This window comes from Cervus canadensis, chromosome 29 (assembly GCF_019320065.1).
Source record: "Cervus canadensis isolate Bull #8, Minnesota chromosome 29, ASM1932006v1, whole genome shotgun sequence".
Classification (NCBI taxonomy): Eukaryota; Metazoa; Chordata; class Mammalia; order Artiodactyla; family Cervidae; genus Cervus; species Cervus canadensis.
In genome coordinates, this window is record NC_057414.1 from 15,284,806 (window position 1) to 15,309,935 (window position 25,130).

Below are 25,130 nucleotides of genomic sequence, written 5' to 3' on the forward strand. Positions count from 1 at the left end.
CTCGGATCCGTAAACGAGCCCGTCGGGAGTCGTGAAGCAAAACCTCCGAGCCACGCCCAACGCGAGAAATAATAGGCCCCACGTAGGGCCTGCGCGCGACCCGGGCGGTTCTTCCGCCGAGGCCGTCCCGGCGGCCCCCGGGGCGGGGCGGGGCGGGGCTCGGCGCTTCCCGCGGCCCGGCCGCGCCACTGGCGAGCGGTTTGAATGACGGAAGTGACGGCGGCTCGGAGATGGCCGCCCCGCTCACGCCCGAAGGGCTGTTCGGAGGCTGCTGTGGGGCGGGCCGCCGGGCCTTCTGTGTCTGAGCCGCGATTCCTGAGGCCGGGCTCTCGTCTCCCGGGTGAGTGACGGAGGCGCTGGCTTCCCGAGGGTCCCGAGCGTGCACTTCTTCGCGAGGCGGGGAGCCGGGGGTGTGCTGCGACTTGGGGCGCTCGCAGCGGCCCGCGGCTCTCCACACAGGCGGGGCGGGAGGCCGGCGGGGCGCGCGTCCCCTCATGGGCTCGAGGCCGCGGGGCGCCCGGAGGGGCGCGCGTCCCCTCACGGGCTCGCCTGAGCCGTGTGAGAGGCCGCCCCGGCGCCTTTGGCGCAGCCGGCCGTGCGCGTTCCCGTGGGGTCGGGCCTCGCGGGGTCCCTGAGCTTCCAAGTCGGGGCGGCCGGAAGGGTCTGCGGGGTCGCCACTGCAGACCTCCTGGGTGCGTCCTGCTCCCAGGTCACCCGCGGAGCGGCCTCACTCCTGGGAGGCGTTTAAGAGACCAGCTTGGAATCGTTTCATGCACAGAGCATGCTCTCTTTTGGTGTCTCTCACCTTTAATTTCTTTGATACTAAGTTCTGCTGCAAGCGTCTGCTTTATAAAACAATGGGGAACGGTAGAGTCATTAAATTTTAGAAAGTATCTGGCAGTTTATATTTACTAAGACACACAATCAGAACAACCTGTTGGAGAAGATATTATGACTCTGCTTATATGTTTAAAGGAAGTGAGAGCAAAGTGATTTTAAGTGTCTTCCTGCTTTAAGTGGAATTGGGCCTTGAAGCCAAATCTTCCTAATATAGGTGATTAAGAGGTGCCCGTTGCCGTTTAATCTTCAGAACAGTCTTGCAAGATCAGTAGTATCACCTCTATTATTTGTCAGTAACAGTACTTAGAATTTGAAAACCTGTATTGATATGAATAAATACTAGAGAGAGGAATGGGTGAAACTTCCTTACAGTAGGATTCCAGTTGGTAAGTGTAGAAGGAATAATTTAAGTAGAAAATACATTGTTTCAGGCAGTTATCAGTGGATACTAAATTTAGTTGGTAAATATGGTGGGGAACATGGTATTTACATAGCTTCAATTATCTCTCCACCGAATACTTAAAAAGAAATAGTGTCTGTAGTGGAGAAACCTGTTAGGCACCTTCTTAATCAAGGGATCAAAATTCATTCTGGTGTGATGCGCTGAGTACAGTACCTCATGACTTCTGTGGTGGTCTTGCCAAAAATGCATAACCTCAGTCTAACTATAGGAGGGGATTAAACACATCCAGATAGAGGGACATTATGCAAAATAACTGGCTGGTATCTTTTTAAAATGTCAAGATGGGGGAGGGTTGCCGAGACTGAGAAACATCTCAAATTAGTGGAGTTGAAGGAGACAAAACTGCCTAGCTGTTAGAACATGATTCACAGACCCTCAGCCCCTGTTTACCTGGATGCCTCCCACAGACTGCTCCTAGTTAATGACTGAGCATGGGGTGGTTGTGAAGGCAGGCCTGTTCCTGAGACACAGGGATTTTGGCTGAAGGACTCCCCAGAAGTCTTCTTGAAGCTTCCTTAGACTGCACAGTTCAAGGGTCATCTACCCAACTTTGCCTTCCTCCTTCACTCAGTGGCAGATTTGCATGAAAGTCTGAAATACTCCTAGCTTTTACCAGCTCCCTCCCCATTTTCCCTTACACAGGCATATCCCCTAATAAAATCCTCGTGGGTTTCATGCCATTTTGGCATCTACTTTGAGGACCTAGAGTGACACAGCAGTCAAAGGATATGTTTTCCTTGGCTTGGGACCTGGTCCAGAAAATGGACATTAGTGGGACAATTGATGAAATTTGAATAAAGTCTGTAAATTAGCTAGTGTATTGTGCTAGTGTTAATTTCCTGGTTTTGGTTGTTGTACTGTGGTTGACATTTAGAGAAGCTGGGAATACTACATAAGATTATTTCCAAACAAGTGTAAAAATTAAGATAATACTACACAAGAGAAAACAGTTATTCTGTCACATCTTAGGTAAAAATAACAAATGTATGCTTGTTTTCCTGTAATCCTCTAGGAAAGAAAATTGAGGATTACAGGATTACTTGTTTTCTCTTTGTTTAGTTCTTGTCAATCCCCTCTTGCAAAAATTACTGGCTTAAACAAAATTTTCCTCACTACCTATATTTTAGCATTTCAGAAATTTAGGAGCCTATATAAGAAACACCAGATTCTTCTCTTGGCTCTGCCAGTAGATATTGTCACTCAGGACAAGTCCTTTCACCTAAGTGGCCTTTGATTCTTCTTGTCTAAAATAAAGAGAATGGTTGGTTGGCACTTTCACAGAGTACATTACCAAAGCCTTGTGAATATCAGCTGAGTGGGTTGCAGCTGGAAAAGATTTTTCACATGTAAGCAGTTACTCCTTTTTGTCATCAGGTTGTAACAGTGACCACATATACCTATCTAGCACTTTATATGAATTAACTCATTGAATGAGTCATTCATTCAGTCAACACACTAAAGGACCTACTTAGGAGCTAAGCAGTTTTTAGGCTCTGCACATACAACCGTGAATAATATCATTCCTGCCTTCTTTTTGATGGAGAGTTCACTGAAAAAGTTTTAGTTCCTTTTTTTGTTTGTTCAGTTGATAAGTCATGTACCAACTCTTTTGCAACTCCATGGACTGTAGCCTGCTAAGCTCCTCTGTCCATGTGATTTTCCAGGCAAGAATAGCAAGAATACTGGAGTGGGTTACCATTTCCTTCTCCAGGAGATCTTCCCAACCTAGAGATCGAACCCAGGTCTTTGCATTGAGAGGTAGATTCTTTACCACTGAGCCACCAGGGAAGCCCTTAGTTCCTATTAGATAACCCCAAATTCTTCTGGCTGCTATTTGTACACCTGAGTGAAAACAGTATCTATGCTTAGTATGTGAAATACTGCCTGGTAGTTGTTATTTGTGGTTAATTTGGATATTTAAAACAAAACAAAACAAAACCAGAGCCTCTGTCCTTATTGTTAAGGAATCTAACTAGAAAGGGCAAGTTATTGATGAAAAACTAGAGGAAGGTAATATCAAGACAGCATAGGTTAGTCCCCATGTGAATGTGAAGGTGACATTTCTTATGGACAGGTAGGTCAGGAATGAGTGGCAGGTGGGTGGAGCAAGAATCACTGGAGGGCAGTTTCACAGTGAAGTGGTGCTTAAACTGGCTGCAGAAGGGGATTCCCGGGTGGTTTAGTGATAAGGACTCTGCACTTCATTGCAGGGGGCCCAGGTTGATCCCTGCTCAGGGAACTAGGATTCTCACAAGCCAAGTGGGGCAAAAACAACAAAAAAAGCTATCTTCAGAAAGATTTAAGTGTTTGGTTACCGTATTTCCCTTCCTGGTCATTGTAAAGAGACTGATCTCAGATGAAATCATGGTTATGTACTGATCTGAAGTGTCTAATTTTTGAAAATGGCAATAATGGGAACAAGTAGATACAGAGTCACCTGGGGAGGGTTTTAAAATTTTATAAAAACTATAGATTCTTAAATTCTTTCATTTTCTCCCCACCAGACTTTCCCAAATTGGGGCATGTTATAATCTAGAGACTCGATTGAGAACACCTGAGTGTAAACAGGAGCAATAGAAGACTAAATATAGGAATCTTAAACCCTGGACTGAACCTAAAAACAGAACTTTGTTCTAGGAGGTGTTTTGTTTAATGATTTCATTTAAAAATCACACCACCAATTACTGAAGAGTTGTTTTACTGTAGAGGGGTTAATGTGATTCCCTAAGATACAATGACACTTGGTGATCATGTTATATCACAGACCGGCAGCTGAAATATGAGCCAGGAGCCCTTGCAATGCAGTAGTCTCGCTGGTTATGAACAAGTTATCCGAGTTCTAGTGTTAAGCTGTAATTGTGAAGCATTTATTCTGCGCTGACACACCTTTTGAAATCTTTGTGGTTTTCTGTGTTTAAGCTGGGTAAACTCTGGAAATCTCAAGTAGGAGTTAGTCAGGTCCCAGATACTACAGGTAAACAATAATCTGCCACAGATGAGGAAGCATTTTTTTAAGTAATGCTTGAAATGGTTTACTCACCACTAAACTGCTTTCTCCCCATCTGAGAAATGCTGAATTAATAATTGCTATTTATAAATAATTTGAACTTAGTTTACCCAAATCATTTTGTTTCATGTTTACAGCCCTTTAAAAAGTGTTCTAATCTTTACTGCCTTATTTTAATATATATATATGTATGTTTTTATGTAGAACCTTCATATTTAAAGTACTACATGAAAATGAAAAGAAAGGGAGTGAATGCTGGCAAGCTGAGATTGAGTCCTAATGAGGAAGCCTTCATTTTAAAGGAAGATTATGAAAGAAGACGAAAACTAAGATTGCTGCAGGTGAGATGTATTTGGAACATAGTGTCAACTTCTTTGTGTCCCCAAAATTACTAGTATTTTCTACATTGTAGTTGTTAAGTCACTAAGTTGTGTCTGACTCTTTGAGGGCCCATGGACTGTAGCCTGCCAGGCTTCTGTTTCCGTGGGGGGTTTCCAGGTAAGAATATTGGACTGAGTTGCTCTTTCTCCCGAATCTCCTGCATTAGCAGGTGGATTCTTTACCACTGAGCCACCAGGGAGGCCCATTTTTTACATTCAGTTCAGTTCGGTCGCTCAGTCGTGTCTGACTCTTTGCGACCCCATGGACTGTAGCACGCGAGGCTTACCTGTCCATCACCAATTCTTGGAGCTATGGCCACTGCCGAGTTTTCTAAATGTGCTGGCATATTGAGTGCAGCACTTTCACAGCATCATCTTTTAGGATTTGAAATAGCTCAGCTGGAATTCCATCACCTCCACTAGCTTTGTTTGTAGTGATGCTAAGGCTCACTTGACTTCGCCCTCTAGGGTGTCTGGTGCTAGGTGAGTGATCACACCATCATGGTTATCTGGGTCATGAAGATGTTTTTTGTTTAATTCTGTGTATTCTTGCCACCTCTTCTTAATATCTTCTACTTCTATTAGGTTTTTTTACGGTAGAGTGTTCTAAGTAAAATATTGCATTTAAAAATTTCTTCTGGCTCTATGAGAGCCCTGGTTCTTACATATTAACTAGTTTTGGAAAACTTGGGAAGTATACTGAAACAGTAAATAAACTGAAGAGTTTCAGAATAAGGATTATTTGAATCAATAATTATTATAAAATAGTTCATTTTTGAGATTATTAAATATTTGATGGTATTTTTATTTATTCGCTCTATATATAATGTATGCAATTTTTATTTCCCAAGATCTTCTCTCAAACAAATTCATAAAATGCATCATCTGGCATAAAGGCAAAAAAAGAAGCCCAAACAAAAAAACGTACGAATCAATACAAAAATATATGCAAACACTCAGACCCCTCCAACTCCATTGTTGAAAATAGTTCATTTTTAAAATCATGTAATTGATGAAGATTATTAGAATGACTTTGAAGAAGATTTATTGGAAAGCTACTGAAATAAATTTATTTAGAAATTATAGATTATTGTCTAGAAGTCTTTTTAGAGTAACATAGTTAAGTCCTTGTGAAACGTTTTATGTTCCATTCTCTCCAGAATTGGGGGTGATGTATAACATCATTCTCATCTAGATCTTTCTGTATTTATCTGGGCTATAAATTTCAGTGAATCATGCTTACCAATTTAGCTTCTTGTATGTTATCAGAATGGCAATGGCAGTCCCCTTAGGTCTCTGGGGAGGAAACAATGGCTTATCAGGGAACTTTGTAAGTAGTCTTGAGATTTTTGTTTTTTCCTCCATCACCTGGATTTTCTGCTTTAAACGGGCCTTATTTAATATCTTGTGAATACTCTGGAGAATTGATATATCTAATACCTGAATCAGATTCATTTAGGATCCTCTTTCCAAAGAGCTTTTCCAAAAAGTTGAAGTAAGCCTCTTTTCATATAATCTTAAATATTCTCCCTTTAGGTTCGAGAACAAGAAAGAGATATTGCTTTACAGATAAGAGAAGATATAAAACAGAGGAGAAATCAGCAATTCACTCGTTTGGCAGAGGAACTAAGGGCAGAATGGGAGGAATCACAAACTCAGAAAATAAAGAACTTGGAAAAACTGTATTTGGCAAGTTTAAGAAATATGGGAGAGGGGCATCAACAAGCCAAAGAAAACGTAAGTGAGCACTTGTTTGACTGCCTGTCTGTGGTAATAATACTTGTTAAAAGTAGATTGGTATTACTCAGTTCAGTTCAGTCGCTCGGTCGTGTCCGACTCTTTGCAACCCCCATGGATCGCAGCACGCCAGGCCTCCCTGTCCATCACCAACTCCAGTTCACTCAAACTCATGTCCATCGAGTCAGTGACGCCATCCAGCCATCTCATCCTCCGTCGTCCCCTTCTCCTCCTGGCCCCAATCCCTCCCAGCATCAGGGTCTTTTCCAGTGAGTCAACTCTTCGCATGAGGTGACCAAAGTATTGGAGTTTCAGCTTCAGCATCAGTCCTTCCAGTGAACACCCAGGACTGATCTCCTCTAGGATGGACCGGTTGGATCTTGCAGTCCAAGGGACTCTCAAGAATCTTCTCCAACACCACAGTTCAAAAGCATCAATTTTTCGGTGCTCAGCTTTCTTCACAGTCCAACTCTCACATCCATACATGACCACTGGAAAAATCATAGCCTTGACTACACGGATCTTTGTTGGCAAAGTTGTCTCTGCTTTTTAATATGTTATCTAGGTTGGTCATAACTCTCCTTCCAAGGAGTAAGCGTCTTTTAATTTCATGGCTGCAATCACCATCTGCAGTGATTTTGGAGCCCAGAAAAATAAAGTCAGCCACTGTTTCTACTGTTTCCCCATCTATTTCCCATGAAGTGATGGGACCAGATGCCATGGTCTTAGTTTTAAAAATGTTTTCATGTGTAGAATTTGCTGTGGGCAGCCTGAATGTTTTTGTAAATTTAATGTAACTTAAGAATCCTACTTGATTGATTTCCTGGTAAGAGGCATGTCAAGGAAAATCTGTTTTCTATGATGTTTAAGTTATTATTCTCTATTATTTTTTTATTATTATAATTATATAAATTATATAAATTATAGTTATATAAATATTATTATTCACTATTATTATTATTATTCTCTATTATTCTCTAACAAACTTAGGGTTACCATAGGTGGGCGGTAAGGGATAATACATCAGGAGAATGGGATTAGCACACACACTACTATGTATAAAATAGATAACCAACAGTGACCTACTGTAGAGCACAGGGAACTATACTCAATATTTCATAATAATCTACAAGGGAAAAGAATCCAAAAAAGAATAGGTATATATGTGTATGTATAACAGAATCACTATGCTGTATACTGAAGTTAACACAGCATTGTAAATCAAGCTATACTTCATTTAAAAAAAAAGCAAACATTATTCTTTTCCAGTCCTTAACAACTGGGTAAATAAAATAGTAACCTTCAGAATTAGAAGTTGTTATTCATTTCAGTCATTTGGGACAAGTTCGGTGGGATGAATTCAGATTTCTGATTTCATTTTCATTATCACTCCTTCCTCATACCTCCAAAATGTGTAGTTGAATGTGTATACACTCGAGTTCATCCTTTCACAAAGACAAAGTAGTACTTAACTCAGTATTTAAGACTACTCCCTGACCTTGTTTTGTTTCTTCTGATTTATGGTTGGAAAATCCTAGATTGTGGTCCCAGAGATAGTTACACAAAATAAACAAGCTGGATTCCAAGAATGCATGTCTTTGTTACCAAACTTTTAGTCAGGAAGAAGAACTCTTTAAAGAATGTGTCAGTCAAAATATTCTTGGTCCCTGGTTGTAGTTTGTGTTTTTAGTATTAATAGCTTTAAGTTCTGACATCAGATTTTTGTAGCTTTATTTATGTCATCGTTAATTTTGTGCTATAGCACAGTTTTTCATTAGAATATATCTTCATGATTTTTTCCCTGGCAGAGTATCACACATATTATTATATATTTGCCATTTTAGTCTTGTTTAACATGACATTTTAAGTAATATTTGTTTTTAGGAGCCTGATTTAAATGCTCTGGCACACCGGGCAGCAGAAAGGAAAAAAAAGGCAGAAATGAGACATAAAGAGGCCATGAAAGTACAGAAAAATCAAAAAGAAATGTTAATGAAACAAAAAACCTGGTAACGTAATAGAAATTTTTACTGTATTCTCCACTGAAACTGATATAGCTGGAATTAAAGGGTACATTGGATACTTTTTTAAAGCTATATAGTGTACCCATGGTGTTTGTTATACTTGGCTTAAAATAATGCATTGGGGGGAGTACGTTCTAACAAGTGAACTTTCTTTTATGTTTTGACTTTAGCAGCAGTTACTGAGTTTCTGAAGAAATGTATTACTAGTTTAGAATGCAGGTCAACCAAAATCTATCTGCCTCTGATATAAAAAAAAAATCAGTGCAATGACGACCATTAAAAGAGGCTATAGACTCTGCAAGTCGTTGATGAGATTTTTGCATATTGTGAAAATGAAAGAACCTATTAGCTAGTCAGAAGTGGTCATTTTATACAGTGGCCCCTCTTTATCATTTTTAGGTTTTTTAATTCCAGATTATTCTAAAGAACGATGTTTGCTGGGTCAGTCCACATTGTGGAGCTTTAAGTCTAGCTACACCTCTTTTCCTCTTATGTGTATGCACTCTATTAAATAGCATTTGAGCCTATGGGATCAGGCTGTGGAGGATTTCTTAAGATTGTAATGACTTTTATATTTTTAACTTTGAGTTGTATTGTAACATTGAGAGATTAATTTATGACATCTTTTATTTTTTAAGGCATATAAAAGCTCGAAAAGAAGCCCTACTTGTGGAAAAGGAGAGATCTGCCAAAATCGCAAGTCTGCCACCCCCTCCTCCAGCTCTCTTTGAGGTGAATTACTCTGGGTATGGGAGCTTGGATATAGTAATTGTTCTTTACTTTTAGAATTCAGTGCACGTCCAAATACCATTTGTTTGAACTTAGTTTTTAACTGTACAGGTACTACATATCTAGAATATTTAAAAATAATTCTAGATAGCATTTTACCCACAAATGTTTTAGTTTGTATCTCTTGATATTTAAGAACTTTAATGCACAATACTAATATAATGTTATTCCCAGTATAATCTGATACCCAGTCTGTGTTCAGTTTTCTCCAGTTCTCTCAAGAGATTTTTTTGTTTGAAAAACTGTAACCTTTTTTATTTTATTGGGAAAGAAAAGGATTATTTGCCTTAAAGATTTTCCCACATTCAAGATTTAACTATTGTAAATAGTTACCATTTTATAAACACACAAATGAGGTCCAGATAATAAATTCATATAAGATATGTGAAATGGTAAGAAAAGTCTGTTTCTTTGTGAGAGTAAAATGTGTGATTTGTGATTTGAAGCTTTTTTAAAAAAAAACATTTAACTTATTAAGCAGAAATTAATTTTGAAAGGCATTGCTTCTCCTGTTCAGATTATCTTGTTTTGGTTATTAAAATAGCTCGTTTGAATGATTATCAAAATTACGTAGATGTGTTTATCAAAAAAGTTAAACAGAAATTTAAAAAAATATAAATATAGGATATATTATTTTGTTGTATAGACAAATGTATTTTATGTATGTGTGATCAGCCTCAGTACGACGAGATAGTCTTGTCTTAAGCCTCTGGTTTCATCAACCTTCCTACTTTTATGTTAGACATCTGCCATGTGACATTTGATCCAGTAAGATCCAAACAGAGAAGTCAGATTTCAGCCACTCCCCCGGTACCTTGTTAAAAGGCAGGGAGTATATACCCATTTTTTCTATTATTATTACTTTTGTCATAATTCTTAATGTTTCTAACAAGCCGAAAGTGAAAGTGGCTTAGTCTTGTCCAACTCTTTCTGACCCCATGGACTGTACAGCCCATGGAAGAATTCTCCAGGCAAGAATACTGGAGTGGGTTGCCATTCTCTCCTCCAGGGGATCTTCCCAACCCAGGGATCAAACCCAGGTCCCCTGCATTGCAGGCGGATTCTTTACCATCTTAGCCATCTGGGAAGCCCTAACAAGTCAAGGTCAAAACTTTAAACTGACCAAAACATTGTCTGTGTAAGTGATTTGGCAGATATGAATTACATGTTAAACTGTGGTGGTGGTACTTTCCCCAATATTTTTATTATGAAAAAATTTTAAATACAAAGAAGAGTATAAGAAATAGCTTGTGTATAGATTTCATTTTGCATTATGTGTAGATTTCAAATGGTTGTATATACATTTGAATATATAAATACACATTTGAATGTAGGTTTATAGGTTACATTTCACCCTACATACTTCAGCGGACCTCTGCTGAGAATAAAGACATTCTCTCTTTCTTTATAATGAAGCTCTAGGTTTGTTTCTGTGTTTTACGTTTGTTTATTTTTTGTTGTGCTGGGTCTTTGTTGCAGTGCGCGGGCTTGTCACTGTGGTGACTTCTCTTGTTGTGGAGCACAGGCTCTGGGTGCACGGGCTGTAGTAGTTACTGCTCAGAGTCAGTGGTCATGGCTCCAGGCTCTAGAGCACGGCCTCAGTAGTTGTGGTACACAGGCTTAGTTGCTCTGTGGCGCGTGACATCTTCCCAGACCAGGAATTGAATGTATCTCCTGCATTAACAGGCAGATTTTTACCCACTGTGCCACCAGGGTAGTCCAGGACATTTTCCTATGTGGCCGCAATATCACACTAAGAAAAGTAACCAGGATCCAGTCAAGGTTTACCTCTTGCTTCTGTTTGCTTTGTCTCTTGGTCTCTTGCAAAGTAAGACATTCTTTCCCCAACCCTGGCCAACTTTTTTATTTCAGAATTTTTGAATAGACTAGTTTGTTGTATTCTGTATTTGTCTGATTTGGTTATGTGGCTACAAGAGATCTCAATTATATTGGTAAATTTTTCTCTTTTCAATTGCCAAGTAATCTGGAGATGATACTTAGCATCACAAGTATCGATTATCCTTCTACGTTTATTCATTGGCCTACTTCTGTTCGACAAAAGAGAACTTTCTATTATCAGTGATTATGAAACATCATAACCAAATGAGCAAACTTAAAATCAGTAATAGAGGCACACCTTGCCATTATGTGCCTCCTGATGTCATACAGTAAACTATAGAGCATCGCCTGTTCATTATTCTTCCTGAAATAATAACCTGACTTTTATTTTTATTTTTATTTATTTATTTATTTTTTATAATTTATTTATTTTTTCAGTGGGTTTTGTCATACATTGACATGAATCAGCAATAGATTTACACGTATTCCCCATCCCGATCCCCCCTCCCACCTCCCTCTCCACCCGATTCCTCTGGGTCTTCCCAGTGCACCAGGCCCGAGCACTTGTCTCATGCATCCCACCTGGGCTGGTGACCTGTTTCACCATAGATAATATACATGCTGTTCTTTCAAAACATCCCACCCTCACCTTCTCCCACAGAGTTCAAAAGTTTGTTCTGTACATCTGTGTCTCTTTTTCTGTTTTGCATATAGGGTTGTCGTTACCATCTTTCTAAATTCCATATATATGTGTTAGTATGCTGTAATGTTCTTTATCTTTCTAGCTTACTTCACTCTGTATAATGGGCTCCAGTTTCATCCATCTCATTAGAACTGATTCAAATGAATTCTTTTTAACGGCTGAGTAATATTCCATGGTGTATATGTACCACAGCTTCCTTATCCATTCATCTGCTGATGGGCATCTAGGTTGCTTCCATGTCCTGGCTATTATAAACAGTGCTGCGATGAACATTGGGGTGCACGTGTCTCTTTCAGATCTGGTTTCCTCAGTGTGTATGCCCAGAAGTGGGATTGCTGGGTCATATGGCAGTTCTATTTCCAGTTTTTTAAGAAATCTCCACACTGTTCTCCATAGCGGCTGTACTAGTTTGCATTCCCACCAACAGTGTAAGAGGGTTCCCTTTTCTCCACACCCTCTCCAGCATTTATTGCTTGTAGACTTTTGGATAGCAGCCATCCTGACTGGTGTGTAATGGTACCTCATTGTGGTTTTGATTTGCATTTCTCTGATAATGAGTGATGTTGAGCATCTTTTCATGTGTTTGTTAGCCATCTGTATGTCTTCTTTGGAGAAATGTCTGTTTAGTTCTTTGGCCCATTTTTTGATTGGGTCATTTATTTTTCTGGAATTGAGCTTCAAGAGTTGCTTGTATATTTTTGAGATTAATCCTTTGTCTGTTTCTTCATTTGCTATTATTTTCTCCCAATCTGAGGGCTGTCTTTTCACCTTGCTTATAGTTTCCTTTGTTGTGCAAAAGCTTTTAAGTTTCATTAGGTCCCATTTGTTTAGTTTTGCTTTTATTTCCAATATTCTGGGAGGTGGGTCATAGAGGATCTTGCTGTGATTTATGTCGGAGAGTGTTTTGCCTATGTTCTCCTCTAGGAGTTTTATAGTTTCTGGTCTTACATTTAGATCTTTAATCCATTTTGAGTTTATTTTTGTGTATGGTGTTAGAAAGTGTTCTAGTTTCATTCTTTTACAAGTGGTTGACCAGCTTTTCCAGCACCACATGTTAAAGAGGTTGTCTTTTTTCCATTGTATATCCTTGCCTCCTTTGTCAAAGATAAGGTGTCCATAAGTTCGTGGATTTATCTCTGGGCTTTCTATTCTGTTCCATTGATCTATATTTCTGTCTTTGTGCCAGTACCATACTGTCTTGATGACTGTGGCTTTGTAGTATAGTCTGAAGATAACCTGACTTTTAAACCTAAATTCCGGATTAGTGGAAATAGCGTGCACACTCTCATGAAGAAAAAAAATAAAGAATAACTGATTTAAAATCAGAATTACTTTTTTCATTGGATGCTGCTTCAAATGAAAATGAATACTTTCAACCTAACAATCTATTTTCTGTTTCATTTTTCAGAATGTTGAAGTAAAGAAAACTAATGTGAAGACGAACAGTTCTACCTACCATCATCTTTGTACTTTTGTGAGTAGAGAGGTGGACACAAAGCAGGTGATTGACTTTTTTCATGACTCTCACTTTATTATTTCTCTGTCGATTAAATTGAGTTATATATTGTTCTCAGGTATCAAAATTTGAACAGCTATACTGACTGTCTTAGGGTAAGAGTGATTAAAAAATCTTTTAAATATGCTTTGAATTACAATGTCATGTTGAATGTGAATGGAATGCTGATACAATATGAATGAAAGGAATTGGCTACTTAAATGGATATATTTAATTTTCTTACCATAAAAGTTTATTTGACATAAAAATATTACATACTCTAGAAATTTGAAACTAGATACTGTTATACACTATGGGAAAAACACCTAAGTTTTCATCACCAAAAAGTAATTGGTTAATACATTAATGGATTCATTATAGTATTTTTAATTAATACATTTTCATTATTTGTGTATAAACATATACACATGCTTTTTAAAACATGATTTTTAATAGCTACTTAAATATTTCATTACAGAGTTTATTTAACCATTCTGTTTTGGAGTTTTTTTTTTTTGCTTCGTAAATAATGCGAACATAATCATCTTGTACATTTTTTATAGCTTTTTTAAAAAAAAAATTTTATTAATTTCTGGCTACGCTGGGTCTTTGGTGTTGCCCGTTGGCTCTCTCTAGTTGTGAGGAGTGGGGGCCCCCCTCGAGTTGCAGTGCTTGGCTTCTTGTGGTGGTGGCCTCTGGTTGTGGAACGTGGGCTCTGTGACCCGTGCGTGTCAGTAGTTGTGGTGCCTGGGCTTAGTTGCCTCACAGCATGTGGGATCCTCTGGGGCCAGGGGTCAGACCGGTGTCCCCTGCATTGCAATGTAGATTCTTAACCACAGGACCACCAATAAAGCCACGCTGTGTACATTTTGTCTACAGCTCTGATTGTATGTTTAGAATAAATGTCTAAAAGAGAAATTATCGGTTCCACAGTGTATAACATTTTGTCACAGATACTTGATATAGATCTTTACACTTCCTTTTAAAAAGTGACTGCAACATGTGAAAATGGCCGTCTTACCATACCCATGGGTTTCCCTGGTGGTTCAGTGGTAAAGAATCCGCCTGCAATGCAGGAGACCCTGGTTCGATCCCTGGGTGGGGAAGATCCCCTGGAGACGGGAATGGCTACCCACTCCAGTATCCTGGCCTGGAGAATCTCATGGACAGAGGAGCCTGGTGGGCTATAGTTCTTAGGGTCACAAAGGGTCAGACACAGCTGAAGTGACCTAGCACACACGCATATCATACCCTTGTCTGTAGGAAATGATATGGCTTAAAAATTAATTGTCCGTGTTAAAAGTGACAAATGATTGTTACTCCTTGTTATAATTGCTGTTTCTTTGTAACAGTGAATTTTCATGTTTGGTATATTTATCTACTAGATATATACACTATTTCACAGTGTAGCATTCATATGGAGGTTAGAATGCAACAAATTCTGTAATAGCAAATGTTAAAATCAATATTTGATCAAGACACAAGATGAGTATTAGCATCATAAAGTTAACTTCTAAGAAAGGAATAAATCTTGAAGCTTGTTTAAAATTGTAAAATATTATTATAACTTCAATACTTTATATTAGTATTAAATATATATTTTATACTAAGATTGATGAAAGACATTTCTGTGTTTAGCTGTCATATAGGGTATCACTGATGATGTCATAGTAAGTTTTTAAACTTTTCTCTTTGATAGTAACTAAAAGACCTACTTTCTCTTCAATTTCTGGACTTGAAGATTAGATTAGTAGTTATAATGCAGTTTTATAAAAAGTGTCCCACATACTAAAGCATTCTGATATTTTCTTCCTTACACGATCACTTAGGAAAAATCTGTCCTTAAACCTTGGGTTTAAAATGTGACAGTGCAGTAATGTGCATGATTTCCCAGAAAACAAATCTCTGTATTTTCATCTGCATCTAAGCTTATTTCACATGTGCAATAATTTACAATCTTTCTTTGAGTAGAATGATAGGATCTTCATAGGAGGTATCATATAAAAACTACTTGCATTCTTGGCATATATTTCAGTTATTCCTTCAGCTGCTTTCTCCAAATAAGCACTTTCATTTTGTTCAGTGAGTCTTCTAGCATGTGAGAGTTGCTATCATGTTTTGTTTGAATATCTTGATAAAGTGGATCTACTTGATAGAGTCTCTTATATGTTATACAGTTTGTCTTTGACAGAATGACATTGACCTGCTATATTCATATTTAGAGCCAGTTATTCTCTAAATTTTGTGCTACATTTACATTCTGTACACATAAACAAAACTTCATATGCTTGAAATTCCTAAATGACTCCTGCTCTTCATCCTTTAATTTTAGTATTAAAAAGTTGTTTTATACTAAGGATGTTTTCATCTGATTTATTCCTTTGTCAATGACTATTACATAGCACTTGTTAAAATGGATTTTTCATCCTAGAAATATTTTTCTAATCACATCCACTGTATTGTTTGCTGTAAGATCCAGAAATGTCAGCAGACAAACAGAAAAGATTTCCGTCTATATGTCTTGGGTAGAAGATGCAGAAGTAGCATATTTAATCAACTTGTAGGTATACAAGTGCCTGGTCTGCCTTATGATGCATAGTTTTTTGTTTTTGTTTTTTTTTTGATGCATAGTTAATGTAGCTTAAACACTAAAGCAAGGCACTGAAAATGCCTAGATGAGTACATCAACTCCATAAACACATAGTTTGGTCCCAGCCTTCCTATTGACTTTTAATAGACTTACACATGCAAGCATCCACACCCCGCTGAGAATGCCCCCTAGATTAATAAGACTAAGAGGAGCTGGTATCAAGCGCACACGTGTAGCTCACAACACCTTGCTTAGCCACACCCCCACAGGAGACAGCAGTTGTAAAAATTAAGCCATAAACGAAAATTTGACTAAGTTACATTGATCAGGGTTGGTAAATCTCGTGCCAGCCACCGCGGTCATACAATTAACCCAAGTTAATAGGGATACGGCGTAAAGTGTGTTAAAGCACTACACCAAATAAAGTTAAATTCTAATTAAGCTGTAAAAAGCCATAATTATAACAAAAATAAACAACAGAAGTAACTCTACGGCCGCTGACACACGATAGCTAAGACCCAAACTGGGATTAGATACCCCACTATGCTTAGCCCTAAACACAAATAATTACACAAACAAAATTGTTCGCCAGAGTACTAGCGGCAACAGCTTAAAACTCAAAGGACTTAGCGGTGCTTTATATCCTTCTAGAGGAGCCTGTTCTGTAATCGATAAATGCTGATAAACCTCACCAGTCCTTGCTAATACAGTCTATACATCACCATCTTCAGCAAACCCTGAAAAGAAACAAAAGTAAGCACAATCATAGTACATAAAAACGTTAGGTCAAGGTGTAACCTATGGAGTGGGAAGAAATGGGCTACATTTTCTAATTTAAGAAAACCCAATAGGGAAGTTACTATGAAACTAATAACCAAAGGAGGATTTAGTAGTAAACTAAGAATAGAGTGCTTAGTTGAACTAAGCCATGAAGCATGCACACACCACCCGTCACCCTCCTCAAATAAGCACAGTACACTTAAACCTCTTCATATGTATTAACCATGTGAGAGGGGACGGGTCGTAACAAGGTAAGCATACTGGAAAGTGTGCTCGGATAACCAAGACATAGCTTAAACAAAGCACCTAGTTTACACCTAGAAGGTTTCACATATCATGAATATCTTGAACTAAACCTCGCCCACAACCCCACTCCCCATTAAATCACCAAAAATAAAACGAAACATTTATTTATCACTTAAAGTATAGGAGATAGAAATTTTAAGCAGGACGCTGTAGAGAAAGTACTGCAAGGGAACAATGAAAGAAAAAAAAATTAAAGTACAGAAAAGCAAAGATTACCCCTTGTACCGTTTGCATAATGAGTTAACTAGTAAAGACTTAACAAAACGAATTTTAGCTAAGTATCCCGAAACCAGCCGAGCTACTTATGAACAGTTTATCAAGAACCAACTCATCTATGTGGCAAAATAGTGAGAAAATTTGTAAGTAGAGGTGACACACCTAACGAGCCTGGTGATAGCTGGTTGTCCAGAAAATGAATCTTAGTTCAGCTTTAAAAATACCAAAGAATCCAAATAAATCCTACTGTATTTTTAAAAGTTAATCTAAAAAGGTACAGCCTTTTAGAAACGGATACAACCTTGACTAGAGAGTAACATTCAACAACACCATAGTAGGCCTAAAAGCAGCCACCAATTAAGAAAGCGTTATTGTTTTGTGCACTGCAGATTACTATTCACAGGAAAGATGTTTTCAGACACATATTTTCTGAAAAGTAGTTTTGCTTGGGATTCACACTTTTGCAAATTTCACTTGTATCTTTTGAGTTCAGCTGGTAAAAATAGAATCTCGCAATTTCAACCAGATATTTGTTTAAATTTTTCATTGCATTGACACAAAGTTTTAGCGGATTGTCTTAAAGAAGACAATTCCTTGTAAAACCTTGTTTTTGAGTGGTCAGATTACATGGTAAGGAACCCGCCTGCCAGTGCAGGAGATGTGAGTTCAATCCTAGGTCGGGAAGATCCCTTGAAGAAAGAAATGACAACCCACTCCAGTATTCTTGCCTGGAAAATTCCACAGACAAGAGGAGCCTAGCAGGCTACAGTCCAAAAGAGTTGGACACGGCTTAGCAATTGAACAGCTGTAGCAGCAGTCAGATTAAAAATTGTTTGGCATGTCTAATGTTTCTCTGACCCTTCATTGATACTCTTTATATCTCTTCTTATATCTGGACTTAGTCTGTTTATTATACATGTCGTGTGTTTTGAAGTTTTTCCTTCTCTTGAAATTTTGGTTTATCACAGTTGACATTCTGGCTTTTAATTCACCCTCACATGATGTGAAGAATTCCCAAATAACTTTTTTTCTTAAAAACCTCATGGCCTAAATGAAATGTTGCTCCTAAAATTCATTTTAATTTAATTCATTTATGTGTTAATACACTGAATAATTTTATATAGATTATAACTTTGATTTAATCTGACCTTTGTTACATAAGGATTTACATAAATATTTATTAGCTCAAAAGGAATATAATATTTTTCATACACTTATCTGGCCAGTACACTGTTTCTTTCTTATCTTTTGGCTGCATCGAGCAGCTTGCAGGATCTCAGTTTGCTAACCAGGGATCCAACCACATCCCCTGCAGTGGGAGGGCAGAGTCTTAACCAGTGGACTGCCAGGGAAGTCCCTACTCTTTCTTAATTCATTAGCTATCTCTTTACCTATTTATCTCACTACTTGAGAGTTATAAATAATTGTAAATATGTGGTTAATAGCTTTTGTGGTTATTATTTCATTGACTGATAGATTATCACCATGTAAAATATTTTTACTTAAATGTAAAATATTTTTACTTAAAGTTATATTTGAAATGCTTACCTGTATTTGAAAGTGAATGTTTAGGTATAATAGCAAATCCGGGTTGTGTTTCACACCCCCCCAACACACATACGCACATTTAATATTGCTATGTTAATGAAATAATGGCTCTCTGTACAACCACATGATCATTGATTATGCACAAGTTCTAGAAGCCAGAAATTATGTTAAAGGAGGTGTTTTGGTGATTTGGCCTTCCCAAGGGGCAAGCCAAGCAGCAAATTTTGGCTGAAAACCAAAGGCAAATCTTAGTGCTAACGGCTTTCATGACCTTTGATGTTTGTGGTTTCTTAACTCTTTGTTTACCTTTCAACATTGTTGTTTTAGTAGAATTTCTTAATAAAAGTATGATGGAGGAATGTATTTGGATGAGTATAGTATAATTTCCTTTAAAATGAACAAGTTGTAAAACTGTTTACACTAACAATTTGACTTTTTTCATATATACATGCTGTTGATAATTGTGGGCATTTAAAAATATAACTTGAAAAAATATATATAACTGGTTATCATTTAATTTAATATAAATAGAAAACATGATTTTAGGGTTGTTTTGCTTTTCAGTTACCACTTTGTTTCATACTTTATTTGTCTAAAATGTTATTGATTGACTGCTAGCCAGATCCTCGTTTGGCTGCTGAAGAAGAAGCTAAAAGATTAGAAGAACTGCAGAAGCAGGCAGCACAAGAGAAAATGGAACAGAGTGAGAAGGCACATGCCCGGGGATTCCAAGCAATGAAAAAGATCCATTTGGCTCAAGTAAGCATTCAGTTCTGGCTGTGACCACTACTGATGGCATTACCGATGGCACCGTAGGACTTAACTGATAGTGAACAGTCTCAAAGGACAGAGTCGTGAAGAGTGGGGACACTGTCTCTGATTCATGTCACTCCAAGTTTTCCGACTTGCTTTTACCTCCTCGTTTCAAATTCAGGTTGGGTGAAACTATTCTCATTTTTCTTCTAAAACTTGTACTAATGAATATATTAAAAGTTTAATGTATTAATCAGTTTAAAAATAGACCAAGAAGAAATTAATCACTTTTCTAATTTAGTTACTTGAATTACATTTGTGCTCTGTGGATTTTCAGATTCAATTCATTAAATATTTACCAAGCAAAGGACTTGTTGCCTTTGCAGAATATTGATTCAAAAATAGTCATAATCTTTGCTGTCAAGAAACATTGAACTTTGTTGCAGAGCAGTAAAATATGTATGGTGAAAACTGGCTTTGTAGTTACAGCATTGCATCTGTCATGCTTATTGTTCAGTGTTTATTCTTGAAACAGCATAGAAACAATTCCTCTTCTCAGAAGTCTGATTTTTTTTCTGAATTTGACTAATACGTTTGGATTTTTAAACATTCATCTGAAGAATGAGTTTTTATGCACTTCTATGGTAATTAGATGCCACAAAATTGGATGTCTTAAAGTTTGTATAGTTTGAACTGAATTATGACGACCTCCCTTAAATTTTTAGTTTTTATCACTGGTACTTCCCTGTTGGCTCAGACAGGAAAGAATCTGTCTACAGTGCCGAAGACCTGGGTTGGATCCCTGAGTCAGAAAGATCTTCTGCAGAAGGGAATGGCTACCCACTCCAGTAATCCTGCCTGGGAAATTCCATGGAGAGAGACTACAGTCAGTTATGATCATTGTGATAATCATAACTTACCCCTAGTTTATAAAAGCTAAAAGATGAATTTCATCTAAGTTTTAAACCTACAGGGAAAAAAACATGGAAAGTAATATAAACTGAGCATATTCTTGCATAAATTAGTAGTGTTTAGTGGTGAAGAAAGTGGACTCCATGGTCAATCTTCCCAGGGTTTTCCTCTCTTCACTACTTAGCTGTTTAATCACAGGTATAGTGTGGAGTAACAGGAAATATTTGTCAAGCCACAGTCACCGTGAGTCTCGGTGCTCACTCGAGAATGGTGTCTGCTGCTGGCAGTGTGGAGAACTGAAACAGAGTAGGCTGCAGGGGCAGTGGCACCTTAACTGGAGTGTAGCTCCGTGACTGTCCTGAGGAAGGGGACCTGACAGACACGTTTGAAGCTTTGTGGCCTAACTAAAACCACCTTCTCGTATTACTTGCCAGCATAATACAGTTGACCCTTGAAGTGTGTGGGTCAGCTTACACCTGCATATTTTTTCAATGGTAAATACTGTGATGCTTCACGGTCCATAGTTGGCTGAATCTGTGGATTTGGAAGAACTGCGGATATGGAGGGCCAACTCCGTAGTGTCTTGTGGCATTTGATCAAATGGTAAAGGAGGGGATGGAACTACAGCCCCTAACTTCATGATTTCTCCACTTTTAATTTCCTTCATGATTTCCTCACTATGAGTGTTATTATCCAAAGTGTGTGACTCAATTGTTAATTATTTCTCTTTATTCTTGAAGAATCAAGAGAAACTAATGAAAGAACTCCAGCAGCTCCAGCAAGAGGACCTGGCACGCAGGAGACTGATGGTAGCACGGATGCCACCACAACTAGTGGAACTTCCATACAAACGCAGTGAAATGAAAGAAGAGTGGCAGAGAGAGCTAGAATTTGCCTTTGAAGACATGTACAATGCCGACAGGAGTAAGATATTTTTAGTAAACTTTCAAAGTTTACTTTGAAATGTTATTAAATGTCATTAAAATGTTACTTATTAAATGTTTTTGTGGGAAAATACATTTGTCTTGATGAAGCAGTTTTTGTTTTGAAAGGAGTTCTCATTTGAAAGAGGTGCTCATATTTTAGACTTGAAACTGTGATGATCTTTAAAATTTTATGCACAAGTTCTTTTTAGTCATTTTGGAATGGAAACATGTCTGTGTATTTCTTTATTGAGAGGTGAAAGGAAACCTGATTTTGCACCTTGAACCAGAGCCTCTGCCTGCTGTGACTGACCAGATCCAAGATGAAGAACTGGACCTCTCAGTGGAACACGAAAGTTTAGGGGAGGCTGAAAACATTCCAATGACAGAAGCTGAAACAGTACATTCTAGTGAAGCAGACGGTAAAAACTTCTGACCTGAATATTGCTTTAGTTTATAGGAAAAAATGTTAATATTTTGCCAGCATTTAGAAAAGGCTGGTCTAATTTAACCACAAACAGTGCCTAATACTAATGGGAGTGATGAGGGGAGGAAACTTCAGATTTTCATCACTAAAGATCCTTTTCATATACATAGGAGGGATGTTTTTTGTATATGAAGGTTTTTTAGGTTACTTAGGTTATTTGATCAACTTTGAATTCATTTGAAAGGTCAGCATTTTTTTGTTTTTGTGTTTTAGACTTTGTACTTCTGCTGTGCTGCTTTCTAGGCACTTGATGTGTAATGATGAACAGCACAAACTTAGGTTTCTTCTAAACTTCATCTCTGTCTCCACCTTCTGAATTTTTTCACTTGACAGTGTCTAACAGTACATTTTTCATCTTCTCCTACCTTGTCCTTCTGTCTTCCTCATGTTAATGATGATGCCACAGTCTGTAGTAATCCAAGCCGAAGCTATGAGAGGCATCAATACTTCTGAAAAGACAAAGCTGTCTCTTACTACACATCTCCTTAGAGACCAAGTCTTCTTCCTTTTGACTTCTTTTCTCCCCATTCCTATGAGTATTGCCTTTGTTCAAAACCACTCAGACTTTCTTTTCATCTTCACCAGACACTGTGGATAGGTAGTCCTTGGGGGTTCCCGTTTTATGTGGATCTCCTCTAAGACTCCTTGGGGTAGGGCTGTAGGCATTATCCCTGTTGCCTGTGTTCACACTGCTGTCCGAACAAAATATAAGGTTACTATGATTTGGCATAAATTTCAGAAAAATGGGTTCAGGGCTCAATTGCTATGAATTCCCCTTTAAACTTCATTTCTGGCCTCTGCAGAATCTTTTATTTTCTTGCAAACCTTATAGCACATATTTTGAATGCTGGTCTTAACCACAGATTAAGAGATACACATTCTGTCATCATTTAGCAAGTGGAATAAGCATCTTCCTGATACATTTTTAAGCTTGCTGCATGCCGATTGTTGAAAAATACAGTTGACCCATGAACAAGGGGTTAGGGGTGCCGACCCTCCATACAGTCCAAACTCTACATGTAACTTGGGCCTCAGTATCCAGTGTTCTGTATCTGCAGATTCAACCAACCCTGGATCGTGTAGTCCTGTGATAACATATTTATTTGAAAATAATCTGCAAATAAGTGGACCCCAGGTGGTGCTAGTGGTTAAAAATCTACCTGTCAATGCAGGAGACAAAACAGACATGGGTTCGCTCCCTGGCTTGAGGAAGATCCCTTAGAACATGGTATCCCACTCCACTATTCTTGCCTGGAGAATCCCATGGACAGAGGAGCCTGGTGGGTACAGTCTATAAGGTCACAAAGAGTCAGACATGACTGCAGTGACCCAGCATACATGCACATGCAATTCAAATACATGTTCACGGGTCAGCTGTAATTGAATTTTGGTGTCCTTATTTAAATTTAAGTTGAAAAAATTATACCTAGTTACAAAATTGTGTTAAATTGTAAATACTGGGAAAAATACAGTTGTACTTTTGTTTTAACCAGTGGTGGTTGTGGTAACTAAATGTAAAGATAGAATAATTTACCTTATTTGTGGTAGTTGCTGAACAAATTTTATTTCCTTTTCTTTTAGTTCCTTTGGCAGTGAAGACCCACCAGATTCCTTCAAAAATTCTTTTTAAAAAATTATTAAATAAGATCCGAAGCCAGAAATCTCTCTGGACAATTCAATCCATGTCTGAAGAGGAAAGTGAAATGATTACGACTGTCAGTGAAGCTGAAAGTAAAGCCCTGACAGTTGAATCAGGAGCAACTGTGAGTGAAGACAGAACATTATCCTCTGGGCAGGAACAAGGTAGTTTTCTCCAGTCTCATATTATAGTACATAAACCCTTTCTAAGTTGTTCAAAGATAGGCTCATTTCTGAAAAATCTAAGAACAGAGGTCAAAAGGAAGAAAATGTTTCAAAGCCCATAATGCTGCCACTCACAGGCAGTGAGTCTTAGAAACCTTAGAAACCTTACTGAATCCCCTCCCAGAGCACTTTCAGTGCAGTGAATCATTCATAGATGTGTTTACAAAGACATTGATGAACCAGAGCTAGCCTGTTCCTTACGTTGAGATGTACAGGCTATTTCTAATGTTTCTTATTACTTTTTTGTGCTGTAATGAGCATCATTTTAGCAAAGTCTTTGCCTATATCTTTAATTATTTCCATAGGAACAAAGGAAAAGAATTCCTGAATCAAAGGATATGAACACATTAACAGCTTTTGAATGTACAGTATTGTGTATTTATTTTACTTTCCCACCAGAGATTTGATTCCTTGTTAATTTTTTAACAAAAATTTTGGTAGATAGGGCTATTTAAATATATTTCCAGAAGTTACTAAAGTCAAACCAGTAGTATTTCCTTGAATTACATACTAGCAAACAAGAATCATGATATAACTCTTCTTTGATTTGCTTTTTTTCTTTGAGTTTTATCTTCTAGATTTTTTTTAAACAAAGTAATTAGATTTATGTGGAAATGTTTTGCTGCCAGCCTTCTGAAAGAAGTGGCTTGTAGTTCCTGTTTAAGTCTTCGATTTGATCCTAAGTACAACAGGAATCCTTCTGAAAATACTTTCTTCACTTGACCTTTTGACACCTCCCTTTCTTGGTTTTCTTACCTCGCTGACTCCTCCATCATGGTTTTCTTTGCTAGTTATTCTCATCTCAACAACCACTAGTTATTGCCCCCAGAACTTGATTCTCACAATCTCTTTGTATTTATACTCCCTCGTTGGTCTCCAGTGTGAGGACTTTACCTTACAATCTGTACGCCAGTGACTTCCAGGTGTGTCTTTCCAGACTTGGCCTCTTCATTGAACTCCACTTATTTAAATGTCTATTTGATATTTTTCCTTGGTGGCTCAGATGGTGAAGATCCATCTGCAATGCAGGAGACTCAGGTTCAATCCTTGGGTCAGGAAGATCCCCTGGAGAAGGAAATGGCAACCCACTCCTGTATTCTAGCCTGGAGAATCCCATGGACAAAGGAACCTGGCAGGCTACAGCCCATGGGGTCACAAAGAGTCAGAAACAGCTAAACAGCTAACACACACTCGTGTATCGAATCACATCTTAAACTTCTCCAGAACTAAGTTTTTGATATCCCCTCCTGCCCTATACCTACTTTTCCTATGATCATATTTTTCAGTAGGTGGCAAAAAATTCTCTTGCTTAAGCCAAAAAGCTTGTCATTCTGGTTCGTCTCTTCTGTGTTCTACATCCAAATCATCATCAAACCTGCTGATCCCATGCTCAGAGTATATCCAGCGTCTAGCCATTTCTTACAGCTGCCATCCTTGTGTTAGTCATGTTCATTCTCTAGTGTAGGTTCTTGCCT

General features: G+C 38.1%; 1 protein-coding gene across 10 annotated transcripts in view; it reads left to right on the plus strand.

Moving 5' to 3' along the window:
- The first annotated feature begins 204 nt into the window (after positions 1-204).
- The window catches only part of CEP295 (centrosomal protein 295), a 55,526-nt gene continuing 30,600 nt past the window's right edge, over positions 205-25,130 (plus strand). For 9 of the 10 annotated variants that reach the window (XR_006266497.1, XM_043452710.1, XM_043452711.1 and 6 more), the window contains exons 1-10: positions 205-340; positions 4,515-4,651; positions 6,227-6,427; positions 8,312-8,436; positions 9,090-9,183; positions 13,191-13,283; positions 19,336-19,476; positions 21,123-21,306; positions 21,560-21,727; positions 23,374-23,595. Coding sequence is in view for 9 of the 10 variants with exons in the window: in XM_043452710.1 (XP_043308645.1) it covers positions 205-340; positions 4,515-4,651; positions 6,227-6,427; positions 8,312-8,436; positions 9,090-9,183; positions 13,191-13,283; positions 19,336-19,476; positions 21,123-21,306; positions 21,560-21,727; positions 23,374-23,595 (1,501 nt within the window). In the remaining variant the exon portion in view is untranslated. Of the gene's footprint in view, positions 341-4,514; positions 4,652-6,226; positions 6,428-8,311; positions 8,437-9,089; positions 9,184-13,190; positions 13,284-19,335; positions 19,477-21,122; positions 21,307-21,559; positions 21,728-23,373; positions 23,596-25,130 lie in introns of those variants that run through there. The other variant, XM_043452719.1, reaches the window with a different exon arrangement.